This window comes from Columba livia, chromosome 1 (genome assembly GCF_036013475.1).
Source record: "Columba livia isolate bColLiv1 breed racing homer chromosome 1, bColLiv1.pat.W.v2, whole genome shotgun sequence".
Lineage (NCBI taxonomy): Eukaryota > Metazoa > Chordata > Aves > Columbiformes > Columbidae > Columba > Columba livia.
Window position 1 is genome coordinate 23410640 of NC_088602.1, and position 12606 is coordinate 23423245.

A 12606-nucleotide genomic window follows, 5' to 3' on the forward strand; every position below is an offset into this window, starting at 1 on the left:
GAAAACTAATGTGTGTTCGCAGGTAGTATGATGTTTACTTTGATCTATAAAGTATTTTAAGGTTATGATGTCATCTAACCTGTTAAGTTTTTTTTTAAATAGTTATTGGAATTGTTTCTTGCTCATGTGCTTTTGCTGTCTTAGTAATTGCTACACAGTATGATATTCTTTGTTTTAGAGTGTGACATGAGACGATCTATTATTCACATGCATTTTTGCCTGTGGGTTAGTGGTCATTGTGTCATGTAAATGATCAGATTATTAAAGCACTTCCTTTTAAAAATATGTAACACTTTGAGGATTTGTTGTATTTTCGTTGCCTTGTACTTGAAGGAGAAGAGCAGAATAAGATGACTGTGTAGTGCAGCACTTACCGTGGAATTGTATTAAAAAGACCTTTGCTTGTTTTGGTTTTGTATCTTAAGCAGGTCAGTTATATGTTATGTCCTACAGACATCTAAAACTCCTAATTTTTAAAGCATAACTTCTCAGCCACCTAGACTTAGTCAGGTGCAGCTTACAACCTGAAGCAGTACTGTGCAAGATACTTTGGCCTATATTTACAAGCTATATTTGAGTCTTTCTATGCCAAGGTGTATGTAGCCTTTAAGAGTGATTTGCAGTAAAATAATTGAAGTGGTTTTTTTTTAATTTGTGCACACGTTTGTTGAGGACACTATACAAATTTTTGAAGTGACTAGAAAAGATACCATTTTTGAAAAATCATGTGCTTAGTAAAGACCACAGTAAAAGCTGCGTCAGTCTTTAGTCCTCTTTTACCTATATTTTTGGTTCTTAACTGTGCATAATTTTTCCACTATTTTTATAAGTAACATAACACCACTTGGCATATTAAAAAAAAGAGACCTTTAAACATTAAAAACCTGTAGTTTGTTCACTGTGTGCTCCTTTAGCAATGGAGTTTTTGAAAGTACATCTTGGGGTGGTGACACTATGGCAAGTCCTCAGTACACAGTTAGAATTATCTCTTATAATAATGGTGGAAAAAGCCTGCTTTTCAGCTAGCTTATTTCAATTCAGCAGGTGATATTAGTTTCTTGGTAAAGAACTTTGTCAGTATAACTGCATCTCTGCTAGGTTTTAGCTGTTGTGGTAATTCCTACCTCATCCAACCTAGCTAGGCTGCAAAATTGGTGAGAAAAGATTTGATTTAAAGATATGTCCATTCTCCTTAGCTGCTTCTGAACTCTTCAGGATTTTCATGTCTTCAGTGTAATTTACTCATAAATACACTTTTTCCTTAGCTGTGGTTTAAAATACATGATGTAATGTCTGATCTGTTGTAACCTTTGCTCTAAAATTTGATTGAACCAAACATGTAATTTTTTTGCAATGGTCAAATACGTTGCTCTGGAATAACACTTATCTCCATGCAAAATTGCATATTTTCATTTTGTTTGGGTAAAAGAATCTTTTTTTGTTTGTCTCTGCATGATACTGTTCAAATAGTGAAAGTTTTACTCCCAGCCAAGTCCAGGATTTCATGAAAAAAAATGTAAAAAAGGGTTCCAGATGAGAGGGTGGCTAGTCTATAAGTACATGTAACCCCAATGTATAACATTATAAACTTTAAAACTGTAAACATACAAATATTATAAATGTTAGCATAGTCTTTTTTCCATAAAAAAAAAGAAAAAAACACCACCCAACAACGAACAACCACCAACCAAGCCCACAATTATTTTTGTCCTGTTGACCAGGCTCCTTTTCTTTTTTTGTGCATATCAAGTAAAAAAATATTCCAACATTGAGAATTTGAGATAGAGAAAACAAGTGTCATCTACTCTCTAACAGTGAGAGGTTGTAATGAAAGAGGAAGAGAAGAAAGTGTCTTGGGTAACAACAAACCCAAACCATGTGAAGGACTTTGCAGCTCTGTTGGCCACAAACCTTAAAAACTAATGACAGGACAGCTTCTCTTTTTCATATTACCATCTTGCAAAGCAGCTGGGATATTCCTGGTGACCATACCTGATGTTCAGCTGTATTGCTCTGTAGAACTTACTACTAAATCCAGTTACGTAGTTGTATCGCTATTGAGATGCTTCTCAGCTGATTGTGCCTGAATAGGGATCTGCCTGGACTATTGTGCTTTTCCTCAGTAAAATTTGAAGTTGATATCTGTGGCTGGGTGTTCAAAATACTGTCTTTAATCCAGCTAATCAGTTATGGCTGCTGGATGAAGATAGCAGTGATGATACCACTGGCTTGTTAACTTCTGATTTTCAAGACATAATACAACAAAATTTGGTTCTGTCTCAGTAGACTAACACCCTAGCTGAGTGTTTAACCTGTCTTTCTAATGGTCTTTTTGCCACTAGCTTCTGTTAAAAAACTGAAGTCTCAAAAAACAAGTCAACATTGAAACTTAAAATAGCATATGTTGCTTAGTTTTGTTATAAGTAGTACAAGGAAAATATGATACTGCATACCTGATCTTTCTTGTTTGATAGTGTAATATTTATTTTTATCTGTTTGTACATGCATATACAGTCAACTTGCTGTACAACAGATGTGCCCTAGCTAATGCTACTGTGATACCATTTAGCTATTGTAATTTAAGGTAATACTGCTTAATTTAGCTTGTGATGGAGAAGTCTTAAGATCACTTGCATTTGCTTCAGTAGGATATGCTCATAGACAGCATTACCATAGCTCAGATTATTCACGATACTTTAAAACACAATGGCCTGCTCATGTATTTGTATGCCAAACTTAATTGTGCATTTTTTTGGTACAGAAAATGTCTTGTAAATATAAAATAAAAAACCCACTAGCAGTAGGTGCATTTTAAGGAATAGAAATGTAATTTGGGACAAGAGTGATCCTGAAAAAAAAATTAATTGCAGATCTTCAGTGGAAGAAGACTTTGAAACTGTGTAGTTTGATTTGCCAGTTTACCCAGACTGAAATATTACATGGGAATTATTAGACAGGAGAAGTCTGTACAGTTTGAATCTTCATAAGCCTTTTCTTGTTTGCATTTATTCCTCTAGGATGGGCTTATAACATCTTACACTAGCGGTATGTCCAACCCTGAACTGTGAAGTGGGAGTGTGACATTGCCCCCTGTCCAAATGGCAGGAACTAGGGCTGAAGACACTGTTAGAGCAAACAGTAGGAAAAGACACTTGTGAAACATGTTCCCAAACTTTTTGTTGGATGAATGGGAAGCAAGCAGTTAAGCTGACTTGAGGAATATTTTCTAGCGTGGGCTAATTAAGTTACTCATTGTAGTAGTGTTCTGATGTGAAGATGCTACCCAGGAAGGACTTTTTTGTTTTTAGAGTGGATTTCTTTTGTTGAAGTGTAATGTTTCTCAGACTTCGGGGGTTTCTCTCTCCTAATAGATACCTTTTCTCTAATCATGCCAACCAACAGCTTCCTATCATTAATTGCTGGCAACAACGTGGTTCTACAGGGCAAGGGTTATAATTATTACCTATGGTTGAAAATGCTTACCCTTCTCACCCTGGGGAGCCAAGCTGTTGCTAGCAATTAAAGGCAGGTAGTTGTTCCCTGCCCCATGTAAACATTTGCAGCCAGCACTTATGACTGATTCACTTCTTTGTCCTGGAGGAACTGAACTCTTCCAGCAATGCTTTGCAATAATTTGGTTTGTTGCCTTTTTGCCTTTCTCTTAAATTTCATTTTAATTATTGTAGTTCAACCTTATTTTTCTATTTAAAAATAATTGTGATGTTTTTAACCTTTTACAACTCATTTGCAACTTGTAGCCACATTGGAAGGTGCAACCTAATTTGAGAAATACTTGCTAAAGGATTATGAAGTACTTAAGCGTTTTAGTCACCTCTCCCCCCCCCAAAAAAGAAAGTTCAGTATGTTGAAGGATCCTTTCATCTGCACAGTTGAACACTTTTTTTTTTTTTTTCACCTCTCAGAAAGACTTGAGGGAAGGAAAAATGCAGTTGCTTTTGTAATCATTAAGAGAAATTGTCCCTATGCCAAGAAGTTGGGTTTGTTAGTCCGGGTTGTCATGGCTCTGTGTTTTAGGTAGATCCATCAGTTCAGAAATGATCATTGGATGCAGAGTTCTTGCTTGGCTCAAGCTGTGCTGTTCTGCCTCTGTCGCTTTATTTGCTGCTCTGTGCAGAAGGCAGGAATGTCACTAAGTTGATGTGCTTATTCAGACTGCTCAGACTATGATCTTCCCTTTCTATTGAATCTCTCCCCTTGGCAGACACTTTTTTCCCATGTTTTCTGGTGTCTTGTAAATTCAGATTTGATTTGTGAATCAGATGCTGTTTTGCTCATTGAAAACAAGTGTAATTTAGAATTATTTTGATGCAAATAGACTGAAATGTATTTTCAAATGTTAATATTGTATTGTCCGTCTTCTAATGTCTGTCTGAACAATGAAATACTGGGCTAGTAATCTCTTCATGTTTTATGGAAGATAATGAAAGTAAAATTTTAATTTAGTCTCACCCACTTTTTAGTTTATTTTTAGTTATTTTAGTTTAAATTTTTCATACCAGTAGGCCATGAACTACTGGTATATGACCTCACATTGGCTCTATGGTGTTTATGGCATAGAATTGACTGTTGCATGCCCCCGTCTCCCCCCAGTTTTATCCTTCATAAAGCCTAAAATATGGTTTCATTCTATTGCCTGTAATCTGAATCCCATTGTAACTGAAATAGCTTCTGTCTACATTGGCTCAGCTCCTCTTTTGTTGTTTCCCCTTTTAAAAATATTTATAGATCACCTTCTATTATGGAGGATTAAAAGAACCTTTATGAATAGGACCATGTTTGGACACTGAGTTATAGTCCAGTGGTCTGAGGCAGATTGTGCCCCTGCACTTGGTAGAACATGGAGAGAGATGGGGAAACTGTTACTCTTCATTATGTTGTCATTATTTCCAATTGCCAGGATGAGAAAAACACCTGTTGTGTTCAAACCCCACCCTAAAGTCCAACATTATTTGTATGTCTGGCTTCTTAGGCCTTACAGCTTTTCAGTTTATGATATTATTAGTCCTTCTGAATTACTAAGATAGTAAGTCGCCCAATAGTTGAGTCATTCTCCAATAAACAACCAATATTTACATTTGCTATGATCAGGTTTGCATTTGAACTATAGGAGGACCTTGTGTCTACTTATCACAGAGCTTACCCAATTTCTAAAAAAAAATCTAAAAAATTCAGTCTTGTTTGTTGTTAATAAAGTTGGTTAACTTGATCTTCATGGAGTTTATTGCCTTTTTAGTTCATAGTCGTAGTATCTTTGGGGGCCTGTTTTTTCCTTTTTTTTAGGCAAATAAGGTACTAGTGACTCAGTTTAAATTCTTTCCAAAGCTTTCAGCCTGAAAATTTTCAGGGAAGTAGAGGGGGGGGGAAATCTGTTTAGGTTTTGGGTTTACAGCTATTTTGTGATAGCTTTGTCCTGTGTTTTATATGTTGTGTGTGAGTGAGAAATCTTCTCCAACTGGATTCTCACCTTGTTTCATGAGGAACAATTTTTTAAATTAGAAATCTTAGCAATATCTACCTTGATTCTAAGGTGACAGATGAAGTAGATATCTGAATAAAGGTAAGTTAATATTTGAGTAATTGAAAATTGGTCTATAGTCAGATGAAGACAGTTGGATTTTAAAAGAAAAACAGACCAACCCCCTACAATTTAGTCAAATTGTTGGTATACTTGCTATAAAAACTCTGGTCTAAATATACATGCATGATGAAATATTTCTTTTAGTGGTATTTACTACTGAGGTCAGTACACATTGGTTTGAAAATATTGAGAAATTTGGAGAACTTGTGTACTTTACCTGTTTGAAAATATTTAATGGATTTTTTTCTTACAGTGTGCTTTTTAAATTTAAATGTTCATATTGTGCTTTATAAATAGTTTCATTTGTTGATATCATTACTGCTGTAATAGAAATGCCACTTAAAGCACAAGTATGTTCTGCATTTTTGCTTGAAGCATGTTTTATTTTCTGAAGTTTAAGTCAGTTTCCAATGTATTTATCATAGTAATTCTTGTCTGTCTTCACTTAAGACAGTAGCTGAAGTTAGTCTTTTGAATATTAATTTGAGCAGAAGTGTTTTTCTCTTTGAGGCCTGCTGCACTTGACTACTCAGTTCTACTTGATCTTTTAAAAACAAGTCTTCAAGAGATGAGTCTTGGAAAATTAGAACTTTAAAAGCAGCGTACAAAAGCCAATGTTTGTTTATTGTTCCATAGAAATCTCAAGGAAAGTGTTGGAGTTCAGTATTATGATGTGATTGAAGGTATCTGTTTGAGAAATACGTGTGGTTTTTTTAATACAATTCCTCATTCTTTCAGAATTCCTAAATTTGCACTCATATTTCAGTGACTGACTTGTGGTAGAAAGTTTTGCTTACAAATAATTGCTAGTCCCTGAAGTTTAGTTTCTTTAAGTGTTGATTATTATAACCAAGTAGCCAGGATTGAAAGGAAACAGTCTCAGATAAATTTTACTTGCAAATTGTTTCCTATTCCACCAATCCAGAAATCATATCACAATGTAATACCTATCTTAGCGTAGCTTTAGATGAGGGTTGTTAGGAGTGGCCTGGTTTCTCTCCTTCTTTTTCGTAGCCCAGGAAGTATCGACTGGGGATGCTGGATGAGAGGATAGTTCCGGTGGGATCAAAAGCAAGAAAATCAAAGAACCCTATTGGCTGTCTGGCTGACAGGTGTAAAACAGGAGTACCCATCAATATGGTTTGGTGGAACAGAGTCACAGAAAACAATTTACAGGTAAAATTATTTTTTACTAGTCACTTTTTCAGTATTTTGGATGCTTTATTTTAAATTTTGGAAAATGTTAGAAGCAGTTACTCCAAATATGGGTTGAAATTGGTTGAAGTATGTATTTCACAAAGTCAACACAGTGGGCCTCCAAGAGAGTGACCTGCAGAGATGTTTTATTCCCTTCACACTGCTGTGCTATGTACTCTGCTCGATTATGTTATAATCTGTGGAGGAGATGCAAAAGTAATCATTAAATGTATTTTAAAAGCAAACACACACAACCTTTTTAATTTAATATTCATGTGAGGAGCACTTCTACTGGTAAAATTCATGTTCTTTGCTAAAATGTTTGATACTTAATGCAAATTAAAAATTCCATCAGTACAGAATTTGAAGATGTAAACACCATGAGCAGAAAGTGTAAACTCTTAATTTTTATGTTGGGATAATGTATATTTCTCTACTTGTGTGTTAAACTTCATTGTTACTTTATCTCTGAATTTTCTTCAACTTTGTAAGAGGGGAGAGGTACTGCTGGTTTTGAGCACATCTCATACAGAAGCAGCAGGTTATCCTTGGGATGATAATGAAGTCTGGGAGGAATCTGCCTGATGTACCTTAAGATGGGGTTTAGGTGGAAATTACTGTAGTGATTATAACTACAACACTGTTATTACTGTGTTGTACTTGTGCGGTGCTTTTGATTCTTCAGTGATCATTACTTTAGTCTTTCTGTGAGGGTTATGTTCCTTTTGATGTCTGAGTGAAATGGGTAAATTGACACTAGGCATATAACTATTACAGAATTTTTGGCACCTTGAGGGTTCTTTCAGTTCACTAAAGTTCTGCCATGTAAGAGCCAATATGAAGCTCGTAGCAGAGCCTTTCCATATCAATACTGGTGGTGTATTACTTGATGTTTGGATGTATACCCATTACTGAAAATGGGAGTCATGGGCAGCGTGGTGCTGGCAAACTGATTCTACATTGTGTAGGGGCATTTGGACTCAAGTCTGTCTGGGCCCTTTTGCTGCAGGGCAAGCAGCAAAGCCACTGTGGCAGTAAATATGAATCCTTCCTACAAATAAAGGAAGGATTTGTAGAAGGACCAGGCATGGTTGCAGAGGAGTGGTTGGAGCCAGTGAAGTTCCACTTTTCTCAAGGGAGGGAAGACTGACAAATTGGATTTAGTGCAAACATTAATTAGTAGACAGTTGCTTTGAGAAGGGAGAAACATAAAACTGGTCTTCAAATTTGTGTATGGATGTCCTACCTACATGGCTTTCTCTGCTGTTCTATATTGCAGAAAGGTTTGTTGTTCTACTCAGAGTAGAGCAGGAAAACTTAATGTTTCTGGGGGTTGGAGAGCTAGTAGTCTGAAACTTGGAGCCTCTAACCAGGAGCAAAATTGTCTTTTCAGGACCTTAGCAGTTGTGTTGAAAGTGTGGTAATGAGAAGTTCAAGGTCCCCTCAAGGTTAGCAGCAAAAGCAGAGCATGTGACTTTTGAAGGGTGTAATCTCAAGTTCCTTTATTGTGCCAGAATCCCAGCCGTGTAATTGACTTAAACAGTGTACAGTGTAAGATTTTTGTATTATATGATGTAATTACATAGCTTCCCATGGACACACAAGACTTTAGAAAAGCATGGATATGCATATCTGGTGGAAATAAGAACAGAAGGATGTTCCAGCCATGTGAGACCAGAGAAGGGGGAGGGATTGCAGAGAATGGAATGTATGGAGAAAGTGGTAAAAAAAGGCTGCAAAGGAGATTATGAGGGTATATAAAGTTCTGCATAAATCATTGTAAATCTTTGTATTCTAGTGTGAATATTTTCTAAGAGCTAAAATGAAGCTCAAACTGCTAAAAATTGGAAGTTCTAATTATAAAAACACAAAAAAAAAGCTGGAGAAGTTTGGTACATGAAGATACTTAAAAATGGGTGGTTTCATGCTGGGATTTCAGTTTGACCTTGTTTTTCTACCTCAGTATGTAAATAGTCTACAGATGTCAGTGCTTTTCAGTATTTTGAAACACAAGGTGTTCAGGGATTTTTGTGGGTGTGAATAAAGGTTATACAAACTAGATTTTGGCTGATGGTGAGTGCTAAGCAGTAAGTAGAAAGGTTAAATTATGATGGAGGTACATCTGTTTGAGAGTATTTTTTTCATTTGTTTGAACATGTGAGAGCAGAATTACATCTCAGTTACTGAGGGTGTGCAGTGCTGAGCAGGTGTTGAATCTCATGTGTCTATCTGAATGTCCACTTTTCCAAATGTGTGGTTTAAGGTGTGGGAATACACTACTTCATGGTGCAATGTTTAGAGATTTTTGTCCAAAAGGTGTCAAGGCAGTTTACAACATGCATTGTAAACCACTTTCTCATTCAGGGCTATGAATTTATAAACCAGCTGTATTTACTTTGAATACTGTCTTACACTTACATGTCCAGAGAGTGAATTGCATACTGGATGTGCATTAAAAACAACAACAACAAAAAGCCAAAAAACAAATGAAAATCCCCACCAAAACCAAAACAACAAACAAACCCCCCCCAACCCCCAAAAACGATACAGAAGAACAACAAGCCACCCAAACCCAACCAACCAAACTGCCACAACAACAACAACAACAAACTAAAACCAACAGCTGCCCAACAAAACCAACCAACCATACAAAAAGCCCTCCGAAACAACCAAACAAATAAAAGTTTGTTCTTCAGCAATATGTACTAACCGTACCTCCAGGAAATATCTGGAGGTGTTACGCCACTGCGTTATACATATTATAATAGCAATTTGTACTTCTGCTTGAAACAGTAGGAATAAATGCAGCTTTTGTTGTATAGAGCAGTTCTTCAGCACCATGAATAACTGGGTTTGGTTGTTTCTTGAACAAAAATAAATCATAGAAATGAATTTTTCAAATATTTTTCATCTAGAACATGGACTTCTGAAACTTCATCGTTTTTACATCGTTTTTACAGTAGTTTGAAGTATTTTGTTAAAGAAATGTGGAAATAGTCTGAGTCTTTAGAAGTTTACTTTTTTGTGGGATCTGCTTGCTCTAAAATGTAATGAAACTAATAATATTGAACTGAAGTTTTGTTAGAGCTTATGGTATGGAAAATGTGACAACTTGTCACAGTAATTGAGATAAGGAAGCAAGTTGCACAAATGCCATAATGGGAAGGAAAGAGACTTGCTTTGGAGCCCTTGGTGACCTCCAGTGTCTGCTGGGCTGCTCTGACATTCCAGAATGTGTCACTCTGTCACAGTTAACCAGGAATCCTCCTGGAAACAGCAGGATTGTGGCCATGCTCTCTGTGTAAGGTGAAGCTCTGGATGGCGCATGTGTCCCTTATAAAACAATAACAAAGAAAACCCCCCCTGCCCAGAAAAACAAAAAAAAATACCAACCACCAACAAAAAAATAACCACACATGAAAACCAAACACCACCTTTGTGTGGTTTTGGATTTCTAAGTTATATTCTGAAAACTATGCCAAAAATAGACTGGTAGAAGACTGCCCTGCTTATAGCATGGGTACAGTTTAGTGGTGATTTTCTGCAACCATTAGAGGTTTATGCAATTTGGGATGTCAGAACAGATCAACATGAATTCGAAGGTGAAAGAGAATGTAGAAAGAGGACAAAAAGGCTTGTATCCAGTTTTTAGCATGGTAAGTACATTAGCAGATTTTTCTGAAATAAATCAGCCTACTTTTTGCTATAGGTAGCTGGCTTAGGGCTTTGGTAGAATGTGGGACCAGGACTGATCTAATGGAGGAGTGTTGAAGCTACCAAAGCAGAGCTGGTGGCTCTACTGCTGCTGTGCAGCTCTGTGGTGTTAGATGCTAAACTGGGAATGAGAGAGAGAGAAGGGTGGTTTCCAGTATTCCTGCGGGATCCCTGCATGACCTTCCACAGGCTCCATGACTTGTGTACCTCCATGTTACAGCGTACTTTGGGGGAAGGTTCTTTTATGTGTGAATGCAGCAGTGCAGCCTTAGGAGTTTATCACTGAGAAGCGTAGATGAAAAAGGACATGTAGGGAAATGGATAGTTGTTGAAACAGGAATTTTCATCTTCTGGACCATGGAAAACTGTTTATGTGCAACTCCTCAACATACAGTGGTGCTGCATGTCACTGTGTGGTCTTCCCAGGGATGGTCATCAGCTGAGATCCTTGGCTTGCTCTTTACTTTCATTTGCACCTTCATTTAAGGAGCCTTGAATTGTTTTTTGGTGGTACTCACAAAATGTCTCTTCTCCTCCACATTATATTTTAATTGTATTTTCTTTTATATCTTTAGAAGCATAAAAGCCACCAGATGGATGATTCTGTGCTGAGTAGTGACACAAATGAGCTGTTTTATAGTCCTTCCCTGCTTTTTTACTTCTCTTGTGGTTCCATCCTTAATAATTGCATCAAGACTAAATTCAGCCTTCATTTGAACTGTATTTGTATGTGCTTTATAGCATTTTGCATTCTCTGGTGTACAGAAGTACAGGAATTGGTTTTGTATGTGGAGCTGAATGGACTGAGTTTCATAGTCTGTTTCTGGAAGTTTCTTTGCAAAGCTGACTGAAAAAAATGCTCTTCTCTTTGAGAGAGCACAGACATAAAGAATCTGAAAATAGGGTATTTCAGTGAAATTTCTTCATGGAATCATTCTGGTAGGAATGTATGATGCAGATATTAATTCAGATATTGCCCAGAGAAGTTGTTTCCCTGCTTTAGTTTGACAGTATTTTAGTGAATATACTGGAAGAAGGGGGATGAGATTTAAACTGGTCAGTTTGAGGGGAAAAAAGGAATGATGATAATTTTAGCAAATATGAGTTGGCTTGCTAGAAAACTTTAACATAGCTGACACAGCTGTACTTGTGTCTGCTTAACGCTGTTTGTTGAAAACTTGTTAATTATAGTTTTGAAATATTTTGTATTAGCCTTTTTATAGGACATTTGCATTTGAAACTGAAACTACAGTCTTTAGTGGGTTGCATAGTGCAAACAGTGCTAGTGGGCTTTGTGTTTCTTGTTTAGGCTTTAGAAAGTGCATTTGCTGCTTTTTTTTTTTAGCATCACAGTATTGCACAATTCATTGGCATGTCCTCTTAGTATTTCTTGCCTCTCCGTTCTTTTAATTGCTCCCACGGTTTAATGAAAGTCTTCAACACTCTACCTTGTTTCATCAATCCTGATTTACTCAGACTTAACATTTTAAGCCTGGTGTAGCATGAATAAGTTACTTTACTCTGAGATGAGTAATTAATGACTAATTAAGTGACATTTGTTTGAAAGCTGTGCTTGTGGGGAAATTTAAACATAATACAGCATGAAGATGTGTTTTACTAATAAGGTATAGATTATTTTCAATCCTATCAAAATTTAATATATTTTTTTTACTCAGCTTCATTTTGGGAAGTTGAGTAAGATTCTAACTGAAAAACTGTGAAGACGCCCTCTAGGATTTTAAAGCATAGTCCCCTTTCAGATGGGTTTTCAAGCTTGCCATTGATCTGAATGTGAAACTAACACTGGAATTTACGCTTTGTATTTTGAGTTGCCAGAGTGAAAGCAGGATATTTTTCAAGACCAAGAACATAATCTTTTGAATCACTGGCCATTAACCATGTGGCCTGCTAATTTTAGTGTATCTGGGTGCTCATTGGTGCAGAATAGGTTGCCTACAAAGTTTGAAAAATAATGAAAATACTAAATATTAAAGAACTAATAGTGCTATTCCATTATCTCACTTAGGCTAGCATAGTCACTTATTCTAGTCTACATGCTATTAAAGTTGCATTTTTTTATTATTTTGTTGCAAGCG

The 12606-nt window shown here is 36.4% G+C and overlaps 1 protein-coding gene across 5 annotated transcripts in view; it reads left to right on the forward strand.

Annotated features, from left to right (window-relative positions):
* Nucleotides 1–12606, forward strand: part of PAN3 (poly(A) specific ribonuclease subunit PAN3) — an 81375-nt gene that overhangs the window by 29453 nt on the left and 39316 nt on the right. For 3 of the 5 annotated variants that reach the window (XM_065050877.1, XM_065050891.1, XM_065050884.1), the window contains exon 6: nucleotides 6614–6775. The exons of the other annotated variants lie outside the window; for them this stretch is intronic. In XM_065050877.1, coding sequence (XP_064906949.1) covers nucleotides 6614–6775 — 162 coding nt within the window. The remainder of the gene's footprint in view (nucleotides 1–6613; nucleotides 6776–12606) is intronic. 5 annotated transcript variants of the gene reach the window in all.